The 18,136-nt window shown below is 48.6% G+C and overlaps 1 protein-coding gene across 7 annotated transcripts in view; it reads right to left on the reverse strand.

The window, feature by feature from the left end:
- Nucleotides 1-2,330: 2,330 nt before the first annotated feature.
- Nucleotides 2,331-18,136, reverse strand: part of PACS2 (phosphofurin acidic cluster sorting protein 2) — a 73,377-nt gene continuing 57,571 nt past the window's right edge. For all 7 annotated transcript variants that reach the window (XM_032695824.1, XM_032695823.1, XM_032695822.1 and 4 more), the window contains exons 19-24: nt 13,482-13,524; nt 10,152-10,194; nt 8,815-8,950; nt 5,719-5,945; nt 3,597-3,710; nt 2,331-2,655 (exon numbers count right to left, since the gene is read on the reverse strand). In XM_032695824.1, the coding sequence (XP_032551715.1) occupies nt 2,537-2,655; nt 3,597-3,710; nt 5,719-5,945; nt 8,815-8,950; nt 10,152-10,194; nt 13,482-13,524 (682 nt within the window). In that variant the 3' untranslated portion in view covers nt 2,331-2,536. The remainder of the gene's footprint in view (nt 2,656-3,596; nt 3,711-5,718; nt 5,946-8,814; nt 8,951-10,151; nt 10,195-13,481; nt 13,525-18,136) is intronic.

Genomic DNA, 18,136 nt, shown 5'->3' on the forward strand with positions numbered 1-18,136 from the left:
TGTGTGCGGCTCCCGACGCTGGAACCCAGCCCGATTGCTCTTGTCACACCAGCACGAGACTCGAGGAAGAAATCACAAACTGACTAATTTCCTTTACAGAGCTTTTTCTGATGCAGCAGCCTCAATAAAGATAAAGAAGTGATGTGCTTATATGCCATCTTCCATGCTGCCACTGCCAGGCAATGCTATACAGTCCCAGAGCACCAGCTCAGGTCAACCAAAACCACGTGAACTGAGGGACCTGACAGCAGCCCAACTACAGCCAAACTTCTGCCACAGCCAAGAGCCAGCAGGCAGACCTGCCTGCAGCACAGAGTATTGCAGCTAGACAATCTGTCCTACCCAGCAGCCTGTCACTGGGCAGGGGACCTTATCCTCCTCCCCTGCATGGTTTGAAGGGAAGACCCAGCCCCTGGCCAAGTAGGTTCCACTTGTGCTGGGAAAGGGTTTTATGAAATCAGTCAGTGAAACAGCCCATGCTGTGAGCTCTGCCAGGCACTAGATCCAGCTCTCACCTCTTACCTCCTCACTCCCTGTCAGCAGAAGGCCCAGAAGAGCACACCACCACTGCCCTGCCCAAAAGAACCCGTGTGGGCCCTGTGCAGAGCTACGCAGCACAAAAGTGGATGTCCCAAGCCTTTAAAAACCCAAAGGTAAGGGATCAGATTGAAAAAAAAAAAAAGGTTCAAAAGCATCACTGCCCTCAGAAAGTGCCTTCTGGAAACATTCCCAGTGCCTGGCTTGTCCACAGGGGTGGGACCTAAAAGGACCCATCAGAAATTTTAGTCTCTTACCCTGAAATGCCAGAGATGTCTGTTCTTCCCCATAGCAAGGACACTCTCCTCTCCAAATCCAGCTGCCACCTGCTCCCAGGCAAGCTTTTTGGGAAGCCTGGAGTGCAAAAGGCCCAATCTGCAGCACCTTTGTCCCACTGTCTCCTTGTAAGAGCATCCCTGGCAGCAACAAGGCATACAAACTGAACACAAGTGCAGCCAGAGCCAAGCCAACAGAGATACCCTAAAATCTCAGTCCTCCATCTCACAGGACGTCTTGCTGACCAAAGTGGACAGAAAACCTGTCTGGCTTCATTCTCACTCACATTCCAATGACAGCTTCCATTCTGCACCCTGGAGCTGAAACCCCTCACGAAGCCTCAACCCACAGGCAACGCCATGCCAGAGGAAAAGCATATTCTGCTGGGGAAAGGATGTGATCTAGAGAGAAACACTTGTGGGGAGGAATACTCAAGAAGCAGAAGTTAAGGACAATGTCCATCTCCAGAGCAGCCCACAGGAGGCTGCCTACCTTGAGCACCCTTCATTTCTGTTACATTCCTTCAGCTCCCATGAGGAGAGATCCTGAGTGGTTCGAGGACAAGGGCCCTGAAGCCAGGCAGGCTCCAGGGAGCAGTGTGGTCAGGGCAGGATGCAGGCAGCAGACAGAGCACCCCACGCTACCTCATGTGTGCAGTTTGACAGATGGACAGGAAGGCAGCTGGACACGCAGAGCGCCTGGCTGGCTCCCAGTCCAGCCACTCCACTGATATATCACTCCACAGACAAGGCTCATCTTCCTGGGTTTGTTGGTTTTTTTCTTTTGGCAAATTAATTTTTTCCTGTTATTTTTTATTTTATTTTATTTTTTTTAGAAAGCATTAAAAAAAATCTGCAGCTGTTAAAAAAAATCCTTTCCCTTTAGAGGCTGGACGAGGTTTTATTGACAGGTAAATAATTGGTGTGAGTATGTAAATAGCAGCGACCCCACTGACATGGTGTCCCTCTGCAGCACAGCCAGCTGTGGGGACATGGTGACTGGCTTAGTTTGGTCATTGTCACAGACCTGGGACACTGGAGTTTCCTTCCTCTTAGCGTTTCCCTAATTCCTGTTCCTGCCCAACCCTCCTCAGGCATCACTTCAGCACAAACACCTGCCTGTCCCCATGGCAGGCTCCATGCTCCAAAGGGGATCCCCTCTCCAGACCTCTCTAGCTATGTAAGTGGTTTGTTTTCCAAACTGGACCATTGAACTCCCTCCAGACTCGCTGATCTCCCGTCCTTTGGCAGCAGGAAGACAGACTGGCCACCCTTTTTTCCTAGAAATATAGAGGGAGGGGGCCAAATGTACAGCAACACACATGATCTTCTGCAAAATCCATTTGAGCTGATCCACGGTTCCCCCAGCACACTCACACCAATGAGGTCTCAGGTTAATAAGCAGTGCAGTTATTCAGCTATCTGCTTGTAAGTGGTAGGTGCTCTTGGGCAGGTTGCCTGCTCCTGCCAACTCCCCCACAACTTCATGTTGTCAGCACATCTATATTTAAGACTGGGTTTTTTTGCCTTTGTTTAAAGGGGTTTCCTTCCCTTGTAGTAAACTTAAGAGTTAATAGAAAAAAGTAATTCAAAAGTAATCCAAGCACATCTGTAATTAATTCTGCAGGAGAGGGCAGAGCGACACGAGTCAGAGTTGGCACGCAGTTCCTGGCTCCTGGTGTGCAGTCCCTGGGACAGGCAGAAGGTCCCTCCGCCGAGCACAGCTAGAAGTTAGATTTGGAGTGTCCAAATATGCAGATGGGAAAGTGCTTGACATGGGAGGACCACTGTGCTGCCAGCTGAAAGAACTTGACATCGTTCCACTCCACCCCATCGATCAGGACTGCAGGGGAGGGCAAAAAGAGAGGACAAGTTAGAAAATACGGAGGGGAAGTGGCTTTGCTGGAAATCTCCCTGCAGTCGGCAGAGGGAGGCCTGGCCACGCACTGCTCTGCCCGACTACCCCACCCAGCTGCACACGTGGGGGAAGAAAGGCTCGGGAGTAGACCAGGTTTAGGGAGAACAGCTCAGATTGTTGTTCCAGAATTGCTCACTGACACCAGAGCTCCCCCGACTGCTGATTTCAGTGTCATCTGATCCGATTGCTCAGATTTCCTAAACACACTTCATTTTCTTTTTTGGGCAAATGCACTCTTACAGAGCTGCACATCAGTCTCTCCTCACTGGCACTCTAACCAGGAGACCCATGTCTCTTAGAGAGGTGACACATTCTGTGAGTACCTCTCACGCTCCCCAGCATCAGACTGGGCCAGGATTAAGGAAGTGACCCAGGCAGATCCCTCTGTTGGAGATTCTCAACTGAACAGGCTACAGGGATATTTTTGATCCTGAATGCTCAGTTCCAGTGACAGCCACTTCAGGTCTTCCTGCCAGATGAATATATGGCTCCTGCTGTGGCGTGTCTGTATGCCAGAGACCTGCCCATAGGAGCAGCCACATTCTCACAGTTGCCACCAACCAACACTTGTACCAGTTGTGCAAGAGAAATAGAGAATGAAAGGGAGGGGAATGGAGCCTGGTCCAGCCCTTGTCCTCATCCAGAGCATTGATTCAGAGAAGTTCATAGGTAAGGGAGGATTTTCCCACATCCCAGACCTATTGAAGCATTCCCCCATGCTGGATACATCCAAGCCTGTTCCCCAGAAACATCCCCATCACGCTGGCACCAGGGCACAGGGCAGGACCACAAGTCAGCCCTCTGCCTGGAGGACAATCATCTGAGCCTCATCCCAGAGCCTAACGGGATGCAAGCTATGCACTTACCACGCAGCATGTTCTGCTGATGTTTTGCTGTGCAAATCAACCTGCTGATTCCTTCAATACACTGGCTCTTTGACTCAACCTCCTTGTCTTTTGTTTTCTTGGGCAAAAACATCACTGGAAGAAAAACAAACCAACACACAGTAAATCTATGCCACTCACAGGAGCTGGCTGCACTGACACTTATTTGAGTTTTTGCATTTAAACATTCATGTCTGAAAATTCTAAGATCCTCTCTTCTTGGCAGGAGTCTGTCAGTGCTGAGCACTATCACCTATATATGCACATGGGCATCTTAGCTCTAAGTGTCTCTATGTGAAGCATTTCCAGCTCATAACCCAGGCCCCAAAGGGCACCTTCAGGGTAACTCCTGCTCCTGAGACACCATGTAGGGAAAACATCTGCATCTGCAGTGGTAGGACTGCTGCAGTGACTGCAGCCCAACTGGGCTGGGCTGCACAGACACCTGGAGAGCAGGAGGGGCTACAAACTGGGGGCAGCTGGTGGAGAGGGAAGGCAGAAGGGAAGTTAAAAAAGGGTCCAGTTCCCTAAGAACTGTCCAAATGCATGAGCGAAGATGTACAAATCAGCTCCACAAACGCTGGTGGTGTTAAAACACCTCTGCTGCAGGCTAGGCCAGCCCCAGGGAAGAACATTTGGAGTGTCTCAGGATTGCTTCTCCCATCAGCATGACACTTAAAGGGTGTCATCACAGGTGGCAGCTCTGGTACCAGCAGTGCCACAGCTGTGCTGGCCCAGGACTGACCTAGCCACACAGTTATGCAAGGAAGCTCTGTCAGCCTCCTCTCAGAGCCCCCAAAACCCCTGCTTCCATCAGGAGTGACTCCCAGGCCCACAAGCAGGAAGATGTTGTGAAGGACAGCTACTGGTAGCTGAATGCAAGTGCAGAACTGCCTTGCTGCTTCCTTGAAAATACTTTGCTGCAGAACTGTTCTCAGTTTCAAAAATGTTTCACAGTACCAAGGCCAGGAGCAAATACAGAATTACTGACAACATTTAAAATGCCTTTTTTGTTAGTTTGTTTTGAGAAAATAAGCTTAAAGCCATGAGTTTAAGAAGAAGAATAAAAAAGAAAAAAGATAACATGAGGCTTTGAACTGAGAGCATTTCTCTTCTACTTCCTTTTGACCCACAAAGTACTCTGTACAAAAGCATAAGAGTCATAGAATCCTTTAGGTTGGAAAAGACCTCTGAGATCATCAAATCCAACCGCTGACCTAACACTGCCAACTGGACCACTAAAACATGTCCCCAGGTGCCACATCTACACATCTTTTAAATACCTCCAAGCATGCAGGGATGGCAACTCCACCGCTGCCCTGGGCAGCCTGTTTCAGTGCTTGACAATCCTTCTGGTGAAGAAAATTTTCCTAATATCCAATCTAAGACTCCCCTGGCAGAACCCAAGGCCATTTCCTCTTCCTGTCCCTCATTACCTAGGAGAAGAGACTGACCCCCACCTTCCTTTCAGGTAGTGGTAGAGAGTGATAAAGTCTCCCTGAGCCTCTTTTTCTCCAGGCTAAACACCCCCAGCTCCCTCAGCCACTCCCACATGACTTTGCTCCAGGTTCTAGATCACCCCACTGGTTCTAGAGTGAGGCTGTGTGCAGGGGGAGAGTGGGAGGTCCTAGACTCCAGTTCAGAGGGTTCTCCCATTTTGTCATCTCACAGGGATCCATGGTACTTGCTGGGCTATTGTCTCCCTCCCCCCTTTTTTTTTCCCCTTACATGCCTTTTTTATTCTATGTGGCTCTTTAGAGCTGAAGGCTCACAGGATGGGGATATCATCCCAGTAAGCATAACTCTCCCAAGTTTCCAGCACTCTGTCCCCACCTTTGTTCTTCTGCGCTACACCATCTTAGCTGTTCAACCGTAAGAGCGAACACATCCCCTTTTTACAGCACAAAGAGGAACCACCCTTTCAAACTCTGTCACCTTATGTAGTCACTTCTCATCTACAGATTAGGATTTTGAGGATAAAAATATGACTGAGGTGCTGTAATGCAGGACTGACAAGTCAGGCAGCCCTGGAGCAGCAGGACAGGGAGAGCAGCATTGCATTCTTGGCCTTAGGCAGCAGCAAATGTGTCCACCTTCACCTTACCTTTTTTGTTCTTTTCTTTTGTCACGACAGTCATGGACATGGTTGGAGTGGTGGCAATCTCCCCGCTGACAGGTAACCTGCTGACCTGGAGGGACCGGAAAGTGCATTTCAGTGTGTTTTTGGTAGTGGAGGGGTCCTTCTTCTCCGGGTCTCTCTTTCTATCCACGGGTGGAGCTGCAATCCAGTAATCCACCTGCAGGCCCATCAACTCAGCACCGAGGCCCTGGCTGGAAAACAAGACAAGAAGGTAACTTCTGCACAGCTCTCAGCAGTTCCCCCCATCTGTGCTTTTTTCAGAGTGGCTGGCATTCCTGGTCAAAGGATAAACACATGGCTCTTTGGGGAATCAGGAAGCAACATTTCAGAGCGAGACCCAGCAATCACAAAAGCCCAAGAACTCATCCCTGAGAGATGCAGCCTGCATCACACAGCACAGGGGCATCAGTTTGGCAGCACAGAACTGCACTGAGCCAAGACAAGCTGACCTGTTGCACAGCCATGGGGGTGAGTATTAGGAAAGCTTCCTTCCACAATGTGGAATTCGGTGACCCAGCCAGTAAAGGCAACCCTTGAGGCATCCCAGATCACTGTCTTTTGAGTAGGGAAAAGAGGCTGTAAGCACTTGTTGCTGCCTCCTGAGCACTGATGACTGACTCTGTCCAGGTGCAGCACTGCCAAAATCAACCCTGAACTGGGGTGAGCAAAGACCTGGTGGGTCCCTGAACTCAGTTCCTCCAGTACTCAGTTCCCAGTCTCCCTGACTTGCTTTCATCTCCTATGTTCCTGAGCTCTTCCTGCCACCAGCTGCTTCCTTTCTGGTTCAGAATCAAACAGCATCTCTGCTCTACCCAGGTCCCTGTTATAGAGTTGGCATGCAATAACTGCCTCCCCTGCCACTTGCTGGGGAATTCCACTGATGGAAAAATGCCCTGCCAGTCCTGTGATGCTTGCTAAACAATGGCAGATTTCAGGACATGATCTGCTGTTGAAAACTCCCGCGCGTTGTGTGGTAACAGTTGTGCATCACCAAAACACACTGCCAGCCTTTCTTGAGCCAGAAAGGGGAAGATGAGCAACCTGGGAAATTCCAGCCCTTGCCTGCCCCTGCCTCTTGCTAGCTAACCCCAAGGGAGCAGACCTATGGCTGACAGCCTATACTTCTTCCTACACAATGACAATCAGTGTTAAATAATATGCAAGTACTAGACAAAAAGCTAAATTTATCTACCAGTCCATGTCCCCTGTTTGAGAAATGGCAATTGTTAAGGAAGATAAATTTGATCTTGAATGAAATATGCATCCCTCTGCACCACCTGTCTAATAGAAACTCTCAAGGTTAAACAAGGACATCCCATCATTAGAGTCCTCTCAGCTCTTCCTTTTGTTTGCCATTTATTCAGCTGAGAGTCAGACTGCAAAGCTGAGTTCATCTTTGATCACCAAAACCAGGTTTTGGATTCTCAGGGCAATATTCAGAAGTGAGATTCTTTAAGGATGACGCTTTTGAGATGCTGCTTTGAGTTTAAAGACTCCTTTGCATCACATTTCTCAACTCAGTTGTAAAGACAAAGCATCCTAATGTTCACTATGCCCAGGCAGGATTTTATGTTCCATTCCCTGTTAAACATGTGGCTTAATCTTTCAGTCTGGGTCACCCTCCACCCCCTGTGTTGTCACTTACAGGTCAGGGGAGATGGAACAATGTTGAACCTAAGCTTCCTCATTTCTTGATGATTTTAGCCTACAGTATGGAACTAAAAAATACCAGACTCCTAGAGCCTGAGTGTCAACTTCAGATACATCACATCCATGGCTCACAACTTGAACATCCTACACTCCTGTGGGTATTGGTTCCCAAAGCACGTCCACCTTTGGAAAGTCCATACAAAGCTCACACAGGAGAAGTCAGGTCTGCTCCCCAGAGCCTGCACAGCCCCCAGCTGCTGCTGGGACCAGCCTGAGGCACACAGGGCTCTCCTGCCACCAAAGCACAGGGAGCCGACAGGAGGCACCCAGGGAACTGGACCTCCTGGCACATGTGAACAGCCACTAACACCTTCCAGTGCTGGGCACCTGCTAAACTAGGCCTTCCACCTTTACATTTCCTCTTGTTAAAAGGGAACTCTTAAGGCAGCTGAAGAAGTCAGAGGTTAAAGGTCCCTGCAGGGCACTCTGGGGTGGGCATGGAAGGTCCCCATTCTGTCTCCAACAGGGACAGTAGGAGATGCTACTTAGGGAGAGAGTCCAAGTGCTTCTAGTTTCCCCTTCTCACAAGAGTGCTGCTATGTTGCCTTAAAGATTCAGAGGAGTTAACAAATCAAGGGGAACTTCACCAAGGGCTTCTGAGTACAAGAACTGCACGCAAAGTGTTAGACAGCTACGCCAATGTTTTGTGCAGCAACAAAATGAAGAGTCCTGGCCAGAGCAAGTCTTTACTGGCAGTCTTCTAGAGATTTCCTCCCTTCACCCCTAAAAATTTCAGCTAAGCCAGAACTTAGTATTATCTATAGGTGAAGCCTCCTTGCATTTCTGATATACTTTCAGGCACACACACGAATGGCAACTATGTCACCTTATGACTTCCAGCTCTCCCCTCACAGAGAAAGGGGTCAGCTCCTTCAAGAGTCCCTCTGACCTTGAAAACATAAGAATCATGAGGGATTAGCCTGGCACCCACGTGTATCAGGGTCAGTAATTTCTTTGACTACATATCTCCTCAAGAGAATCCAGTCTCAAAGGGAAAATACCAGCAGATGGAAATAACAAACCTACCCAAATGGCTGCCACAGTGGCTCAGCTCTGGTTTCTGCCAGACTATCAGAAACAAGGTTGCCCCTTGTAGTTCCAGTGTGTCTGACCTTGGGACATGCAGCCTTCCCATTGAGTGCAAGATCCCCCCTGCCCTCCCCAGCTCCTTGTCGGTCAGCAAAGACATCGTGACTCCAGAGGCAAAAGAGGTGAAGGGGAAAGGTGACAGCTTTGAGTGTTTGCTAAGGATGAAGAAAGAGCTATGGGTTTCCCTTTAGAGGAGCTCTCTCTTATGCATATGCCAGATAAGCAGCCAAGGGGGCTGTGAGGAGACAAAACATGGTTTACCTTGAGGACGAGAAGCTGCCTGTAACAGATGGTGAGGAAGGGGGTGTGGGGGAGGCTTCTTTCACAGCAGGAGATACAGAAGGTGGGGTAGAAGAAAGGACACTGGAGCTTGAGGGAGCTGCATCATCAGAGTCACCTTAAAAAAAGGAAGTCAAACTGTTTGTCTGGGTTTGTCTCACAGCCCAGCACATACACACCAGGATAGCTCAGTCTCCTTACCCACGCTGCTGCTGCACAGATTTTGCTCACACTCAATCCAGAGACCAGCCAGCCCACCAGTTTTGATGGCCTCCACACTTCAACCACCAGGTTTCTATCTTTGGGTACAAGGCAGGCACAGACATTCACACTCCTCTGGGCTCCTCATGTGGCATCTGCTCTCCTAGGGTTTGCTCCCAGCTGATTTTAAGCCTCCTGCACAGTCAGAGCCCAGCCCATTGATCTCTGATGGGGAATCTCCCCCTGCAACCACTGCAGAGCAGCAGCACTGCTGTGTAGAATACAGTACCTCTGGGCTGATCACAGGGACCTCCCCCATTCCATCTGCTCCCACCCTCCACAACCAAGGCATCATTCCCTTCATGTCAGCCCTTCAGAATGGAGGGATCACTGTGGCCACAAGGAGTGACCCACAGAAGGGCTGCCTCCATGCACAAACCTATGTGTAACACAGGCCACAAGAATCTGGGTTTAATAGTGAAGCAATACAAGAAACAATCCCAACAGATGACAAAAACAATAATCCTGACTAGTAGTGTGTATGAAAGAGGAAAAAATAAGTTCACATTAACAAAATAGCACTACCTCATATCCATGTGTGTAAGCAGGCAGTATGGTGTAAATCATCTTGCACTCCCCATTAAAAAATAAAAGGGTCCAAATTTTGCCCATCCTAAAGTTCCCAGTGTAAGGCACATGTCTGAGATTGATTTTATCAGGCATTTGAGCCCAGTGTAGGGAGACAGGCATGAACTTCTGATGACCTGCTTCCACATTTTGGAGCAGGAACCATAGCAGTGAATCCACCCCACTGAGAACACGTGAGAAAAATGGGCGCTTGCACAAATGTGAGTGGAGCTTCCCTGGATAAGAGTGTGGGAATTTCATCTGGCCTGAAGCTCCTTGTAAAGTAACAAGAAAAATGGCCTCTCTCAACTGAGAGGGTTCTCATTCTGCAGACAAGCCACTGAGAGTCAAAGTAGTGGAACTGGGAGCCAATAAAATCCAATTTCACCTCACAGCACTCTAAGACATCAGCAATGGACAAGTTTGTTTAGCCTGTGAAGTCAGACTCCTACCACCTGTAGGACACAGAAGGCACAGAGGATACTCGTTACCTGATGTTGCAGAAGATTGTTCCACTATTCCAACCTTCACCACCTAAAGGGGGCAAAACAAAAGAGCTTTATGAAACAGGAGTCCTTTGAACTTCAGGAACCCACAACCCCAAACCTAAGCTCATCCCTGCAGTCCCCTTGGCACTGTCCCTGCAGTCAGAGTAGTTGAAGTAAGTGGAAAAAGTGGAGTCTTCTAAGAGCTGGGCAGGTTCCAGCAGTGTCCAGCCAAGCAGTATGAGCTCACAGCCCATCCCTGACCTATAGAAGGGACAGCAGAGACCCTATGGAGCTGTTACAGACCTGACAGCTCTGAACAGTTCACCATCAGCCCCAAGCTATGGCAACTACAGTGCCTGTGACACCTGTGGGAGTGGGTCAGGGAGGAGAAAGGGACATAAATATCCCTTCAGCACTGCTAATTACATACACATTGCTTCCACCACCGAAGTGCAGCCACTTCCAGGGTGCAGCATAGCTGGGGTTTGTCATGAAACCACAGAAGCAGCAACGCACAGTTTCTGCTCAGAGTTTTCTATGCTCTAAGCAAGGGTAGTGTCAGTCAAAGAGGATAAAGCTCCTAGCAAAGCCTCTGGATGCAGACATGGACAAACTACCACACGGACTGGTCAGAACGATCCAAATCACACAGTAATAAGGGTACAAATGTGTGTGGCCAACCAACCACCAGCTAGTACATTAAGATTAATGATAAATGCCACTGGTGATAATTTGTGGAACAGAACATGCTACAAACAAGCTCCCAAGAACACAATACGCCTAGAAAGATAAAATGCCTCTTGGTGATACAAAAGCAAGGATCTTCTCTAGTGATAATATGCTATGGTGCACAGGGATTCTTCCTCTTAACACAGCAGAGATCCTTTTTTAAGGTCCTTAAGAAACTTGTATCCAGGGTTAATGTCTACCCTGTGTAAATGTTGACAAATGGGAAAGAGCTGCAAAGGGAGTTCAAGTCAATAAAATCTGCTTTAGAATGAGAAATGATGCCATGCAATCTGTTTAGTTTGAAAATAGAAGGTCCTTAAGTTCAGACATGACCATGTTTGGACCACATCTCTAGGGAACATGTTTCTGTGCTATGGGACCAAAAAAACCAACTTCATTATAAGCAGAAAGCTTTGCAGAGTTTTGAGGGTGGGGAGAGGTATGCTGATCTTGGAGAGCTCTCAGGTTTTCTGGTGGATTCTCTGTTAGATCCAGTCTTGGAAAAGCCATCATGAACTCAGCAGTGTGTACTGAGGCTCCCTGACGGGTTACTGGCTTGGGAGAAGGAGGCTGTAGCTCAGTTTGTCCAGTCTCCATCCAAAGGGCAACAAATCAGGTTCTGGAGTCCAGCAGTCATTTGTGCTGTATGTGTTAAACACCAAGAGGGTGTTTCAGAGACTGTCACTGGCTGTGAGCAAGAGGAGGCAAGGCAGAAGATTTAGGAAAGACAAGCAACACAGGAAGCTGCCTACAGCCACCTTGATCTGCAAGCCAGACAGGAATCTCTTCTGGCCTTTTCCTCCTTGCTGGTTGACTGAAGATGCTCGAGTTCAGACACACGGGAGGAACACAGACACATTCCCTTCCCTCCATTTAGGGAGGCCCTCGAGACTGCTGCAGTTCCAACATGCTTCCATCCAGGAATGTGTCAGCAGCCAGCCTCCCTTCCTTTCAGGAAGAGGCACATCCTGTTAACTCTCCTGGCAACTGGATCACGCAGCCTCCACCACCTGACCCTGGCCCCTTGTGAGGCTCCACTCCCACCACTTCAGAGGCCAGCTGAGCAGCAAGGCACTGCCCTACTCACTTCTGGGTTCCAAGCAGGCTGCAGCTGAGGGAAAGAGCCTCAGTATTCATGTCCAGCCTCTTTGTGAGACACCTGCAACTGGCCTTTCAGAGTCTCTTTACATGTGTTTCATGGGGAAGACAGGAACACTTCAGAGGCAAGAGCAAGCAGCACTGATTTGACCCTCATCACCAGCTGACATAGGAAGTCAGTTTGTGCTTTCAAGGCAAGTTTTTCGGGGCTTATGTAAACAACAAAGCCATTCACTCTTCCACCACTTTCAGACAATCACATCCAGACTGGAAAAGCAGTGCTAATGTCAGGACAATGATCACTTTAGAGCAATTTGATAAACACTTTGGGCCCGTTTGCTTGCACATAACACAGAACTAAATCAGTCCTAAAGAAAAGCTTTACAGAGCCATGTAGCTATGAGAAGAGTCTGGGAGCTTCCATGCCCTTTTGGGCTTTTCATGTTATTAGGAAAGGTAAAACAGCTGTTTTATAAAAACAGTTCTTCACTAGAAATTGCGGTTCATGGGAGGGACAAGATCAAACAAAGCTCATCAGCAGGGAACAAATTGGGAAGATGTATCTTCTTGGGAATAACACAGGGACAGATTCTCACTCTGAGGAGACACATGAGTGAAAGCAGGGTCAGCCTGAGGGCAAGAGAGGCTAAGCTCTTTAAATGCCTTGGGATTTCGGATTAGCTCTGACGACAGGGACACAAACGGGAGTGCACACAAGTCAGCTTAACACAGAGCAGGCAGAGCAAGGCAGCCAGCATGCAAGAAAGAGAAGCTACAAGACAGTAGCAAAAACTGTGAAAAGGACATCCAACAATTGAAGAGCAGCCAGGGGATTCCTTTTTAGTTGCAGGTCAATGACTTTGTACCTAAAACTTAATGAACTGAAGAGCTTGATCAAATAAGGGGAGGGAAGCTAGAAAAGGCAAAGGACACAGTGCATGAAATACATGGACAGAAGAACAAACATGGCCCTGCCTAGATACTCTGCACTTGGCCACCTCTGCCAGGAACACTTAAAGATAAGGACAGGAGGGAAAACTAGGGACTACTATCCCAAATACATGTTCACATAATAAAATGCATTAAATAGCTCTGCCCCAGACTCAAGCTTAACAGAGGTATAAATGATCTCCCTGGTGGGATGTACTACCCACATCCCAGGAGTGGATGAGATATTAAGGGGACTGGAGTCTGTTCATGACAAGCACACAGAGGACTGACAGGAGAATAGCAAATTTGGCCAAATCAACCAGAGCAATCAGATTTCCAGGGACATGTCACTTTCACATCTGAGAAGTAAAATACACCCTGTAGTTTGTTGAGGGATCTTAGAGGAATATGCTTACATACCAGGCAGTTGCATCCAACCATCAGGTTCTCATGCTGATATTCTGCCTCAGAGCACCCAATGGCTTCTGCTCTACTCCAGAAACCAGGTAAGTTCAGGTTAACACTTACAGACTTATTATAGCTGACTTGGGACAGTGTAACTACGGCGACACTCACCCCGACAAAGGGAATGAACTTCTGCGAAGATTCTTCGTCAGGGCTAAAGGCAAAGAGAAAAGACTTGTTAGCAGCTTTGCTTCCACCCCGGTCACGATACTCACTTTATACGTTGCATTCCAGCATGCAGCAGGGACGGACAGTATGCAAGCGCCAGTCCAACGCTCCTCTCAAGGCCCCCTGCCAGCACGCCAAGAGTCTGCATGGGTGGGGAGGAGCACTCAGCCTACAGCATGTCCCTCGGGGAACAGTCTCTTCCTCCCTCCCTCACGCTTGACAGAGAAACATGCTTTGATGGCATGGCAGTCATCACAGACACACGACCTCCTACTGCAAGGAAATGGATCTTGTGCCACAACAACACGGAGAACTGTGCGTTACTTACTAGTCCCTGAAGCGCTCTGCACGCACGGCCTTCCCGCGTCCCACCTTTGGAGCCACGTGCCATACCTTGCACATCCCGGCACCGCTAAAGCAGTTAGCCTGCCACGGGGTTACAAGCCGTGACACGTGGTTATTTGTAAAGCACTGGCAAGGACGTGCTCACACACCCTCACGCACACACACGCGCGTCCCAGGCCACCGGGAGCTCGCAGTCCCTTCCACAGGCACACTGGAGAGGTCGGGCACCAGAGCACAATGGGCAGGTCAGGACACCGACTCGAGAACTGCAAACAGCTAAACCAAACCGAACAAAAGGCACACCACGTCCCAGAAACAGCTGAAGACAATGCACACACTTGGAAAGCCCCTCCTGCTCTGGCCCTGCCCAGGATTCAGAAGCCAGAGGGTAGAGAAGGGCCAGCAACAAAGGTCACGGTCAAACCTAGAAGGAATTAGGGAAAGACTCAACAAACACAAGAGGAACAAGATCTAAGTGAGGAAGGCAGGCTGAAAGGGCCTGCAGAGCCACTGCTCCCTTCAAGGGCGACAGAGATTAAGATGGACCCACAGGGTAAGGAGAGGACCACAGGAGCACATCCACATGTTCCGAGGAACTACAGCTCAGCAGCGGAAGTGACTGCACGGGCAAGACACTAATTTCTCAGTGACCAAGCACAGGAGACAGGTAGGAAGCAGACAAACACTGAGACTTCTCATGTTTCTCTTTCTGTGCATCCCTCTGCTCACAGAAAAACCATCCAGAATTGAGCTTGTGGCAGCATGACTACTGCAGGAACACAGGTGTTTCTGTGCTGTTTCCAGCACAGATCAGAAATGCACCAAATGCACAAAGGTTGTCAACCACTGTGTGACTAGCACAGGCTGGACACTTTCCTCTAAGCCTCATGGAAAGAATGGCATAGAACTGCAGTGAATGTGACTCAGGCAGAGCTCCCTCCTGGTCCAAAGCAGAGTGTAATTTTGCAAACAGCCTCTCATTTAGGCTCAGCTCTTCTTATCCATTCCTAGGGCAAACAACAGGGCTTTACTCCCTTCCTACCTCACAGACCCAGGCACTGCACCCCTTCATTCTTCCCCCAAAACACGGGACAAAGTGACCAAATCCCTGATTCTGTGTTGGAATGCAAAAAGGTCACATCTTTGCAAACACAGCTGCAGGCCCCCAGCAAACACATCTCCTACAAACGTGACACTTCCACGTGATATTTTCCTCCAGTTTTGCAAAGGGAAACTAGAAAACCACTGAGCTGTTGGGAGCAGCACAGAACAGAGACTCAGCTTTTTTCTCATTCCTTGAGCTCCATGGGCTGAGAAGCAGGCAGAAAGCAAGTCCTGCTGACCAAGTGAGGGAAGCACAATAGTTGCCCAGTCATCTCTCAGCTACTAATGGCTTTACTCTGAGCTCTCAAAAAACAAACCATGCCCAATTCCAGCAGAAAACTCATTCTTGTTCCCCCTGGGAGCTCTGACTCCCACTGCGGAGAGCTCAGCAGCAATTCTGAAATAAATCATTGCTTCAGTCACCATTTATCACAGCTCACAATGATGCACAGGCTGTTCCAGAAGCAATCCAGCTGGATTTCAGCTCAGCTAGCCTAGTCCTGTCACATGTCCTCTTGGGAACTCTGGTCTTGCACATGTACTTCTGAAAATGCAGCTTTTCAAAACAGTTGCTCTTCATGTGGATGAAAGGAAAGATGAGGTGATCGTGCTTGTTCTCCACTTCCTCTTTCATGCTCTTTCACAATTCTTGTTCTTCAGGATCCCAAAATATTAATCCAGAATCCTTTCACCTTCATAACAGCCTCTTCAACTCCTCCTACCACAGCCCTGCAATGAAAAATATCCCCTGTCCCTAGAAAGGCAGTTCCCCCTTATTACCTTGGCTGCACAGATTCCCAGGCTCCAGAGGTTTAACCCCACAGCCATATCCAAGGCTTTACTTTTACCCACAGGGCTTCTAAAGGCCCTGGTGCCTCAGCTGTAATTTAAAGCCAGACCCGACCCTGGGTTGTGATTTCCAACAGTGTTACTGATATTGCACATCTCTAATTCTGGGGAAGAAAAACCCTCATACAACAAAAACCATAAACCAACAAATTCTAGAGGACAACAAAAACCAGAGAGGCTAGAAAGAAAATCTTTATCTGGATTTTGGAGCTGTCTAATTACTATTCTTGCTTGGGCAAAATCCATGCAACTGTAATCAGTGCCTCAAAGCTAACCTGTCCAGAAATGGACTTGCAGGCTCCCTCTCTACCCCAAGAAATTCATTCAGATTAAGACATATATCCAGATTTATGTTTTAGGACTCTTAGAAAGGAGAAGCAGTTGTATCACCAGGAGTCAGTCACCTGACAAGCAGAAGAATAATATTTTTCAGTGTACAAGCTAAGCTGCAAAGCACTTGGATATTACAGTAAGAGAGACTGAATTACTACTTAGAGCAGTTATGCCACTTATTAGCCTTTAAAATTTAAGCAACCCAAAACAGATTCAAATGAAGCCAAACATCTGTGATTTCCTAGCAGGAGGGTCTCAGACACTATCTTTATTCCAGGTAAGTCCTGAAGCAGGGCAATAGGAAAGAGGGGACTTTTATCACCTCTGAGCCACTTCAGACCAGGCACTACCAACAACTGTCCAAGGTTTATTTTTGGCATGAAGCATTATCACCAGGCAGCTGCAGCTGTCTGCTCACCAACACTGTCCCAGTTCCACCAAGTCTCCAATGGTCAAGCCAAAAAAGGGACAAAGCATCTCCAGGTCCCCAGGATACATCAGATGAGTCACCTCTCAACCTTCCCAAAAACCTCCCATACAACACTCTTCACATTCCTACAGTGAGCTGGACATACTCAACAGGACATCCAGCCTTTCTTGAGCCTTGATTCTCCTCTGCTGCACTGCTTGGCCCAGTGAACTGGGCCATAGGGGCACAGTGAACTCCTGTTATGTTTCCACCAGCTGCCCAAGGAGGTTCCTGAAGCAACCAGACAGATGACATGGGCTCTGCTGAGCCAGAGGAGAGACCGGGGCCATCTTCACCAGCTGCATTAATGTTCAGTGACTGCTGCAAGGTGTGTTCGAGAAGCAGAACTCAGAGCAATGACCTGGACTCTGCAGAGCCTCCAAGACACACAGCAGGCAGAAAGCAGTGTTACCCCTGATTCCTATTGCCCAGGAACCCTCCAACCCAAGGCAACTGTGCTCCAGGGAGCAAAAGCTGGGAAGTGCTCTACAGGACAGAGTGAAGAGGTTTTGGTAAACCAGGCAGGAAATGACCCAGCCTTTGTCCTGACAAGTGAACAATGCTTCCATTTCCAGTAGCCAAGCTGCTTCCCAGATTCATGCAAGGGCTATCCAGAAGCCACATGGCATGAGCTGTGCTGGACACTGAATTACAGTGGGTGACACCAGCCCAGGTGGACAGAGCTGATCAGCAATCCAGCACTGGGAATGAGTGTCTGGTGAGCCTCAGATCTCAAATCCCACAGTGTCTCTTTCAGGAAAGCAATGCAGAGAGTTTATCGACATCAATGAGACACCTCTCCTAGTGAGAAGCCCACCTCACCACCACAGTCTCAGCACCCCAGATGTTACCTGGGCTGCACTGTTCCTTGACAATTCCATAACCAGTACCCAGAGCTCACAGACAAAGTCAGTCACCCAGTGTAACGCAGAGGAGCTGCAATGGCAATTCATTTCCTTCTTGAACCCCTTCCTCATTGCCAACCCCCCTGATTTCAGGTAAGGCCAGCAAATGCTCCAAAAGAACAGGACAAAGCTTTGGCACCATTGCAGTCCATCACAGGCAGCACATGCGCCAACTTTTTGCCATGACAAACAGAACAAGGGGACGGGAAGGAGAGTGTAGGTAGGTCAAAATAGGGATAGCTGGCAGTAAAGTTATAAAGCAGCTCATCACATACAGCTACATCCTAAAGACTGGCTTGGCTTTCCTTGGACCACTAAGGACTTGTTTAACAGAGCAAATGCTAGGATTCTGGGACATTTCTGTTGCAAAGAATTTGTAGGTAGTGCTGCTGTTTCCACATAGACCACTGCATTGAAAGCTGGACTTGGAGAAGCCATTCACCTCTGTCCTCAAGGGAGAGGGAGCTGCAGTAACTTTGTGAGCTGAGGACAAAATAAACAATGTCCAATTATCATATGATTCGAAGGATGGGACCCTGCGGAGCAAGGGGGTCTTGGAGGCAGCTCAGAGAGCACAACTCCACTGCTAGCGT

The sequence above is a fragment of the Chiroxiphia lanceolata genome, chromosome 9 (assembly GCF_009829145.1).
Source record: "Chiroxiphia lanceolata isolate bChiLan1 chromosome 9, bChiLan1.pri, whole genome shotgun sequence".
NCBI lineage: Eukaryota > Metazoa > Chordata > Aves > Passeriformes > Pipridae > Chiroxiphia > Chiroxiphia lanceolata.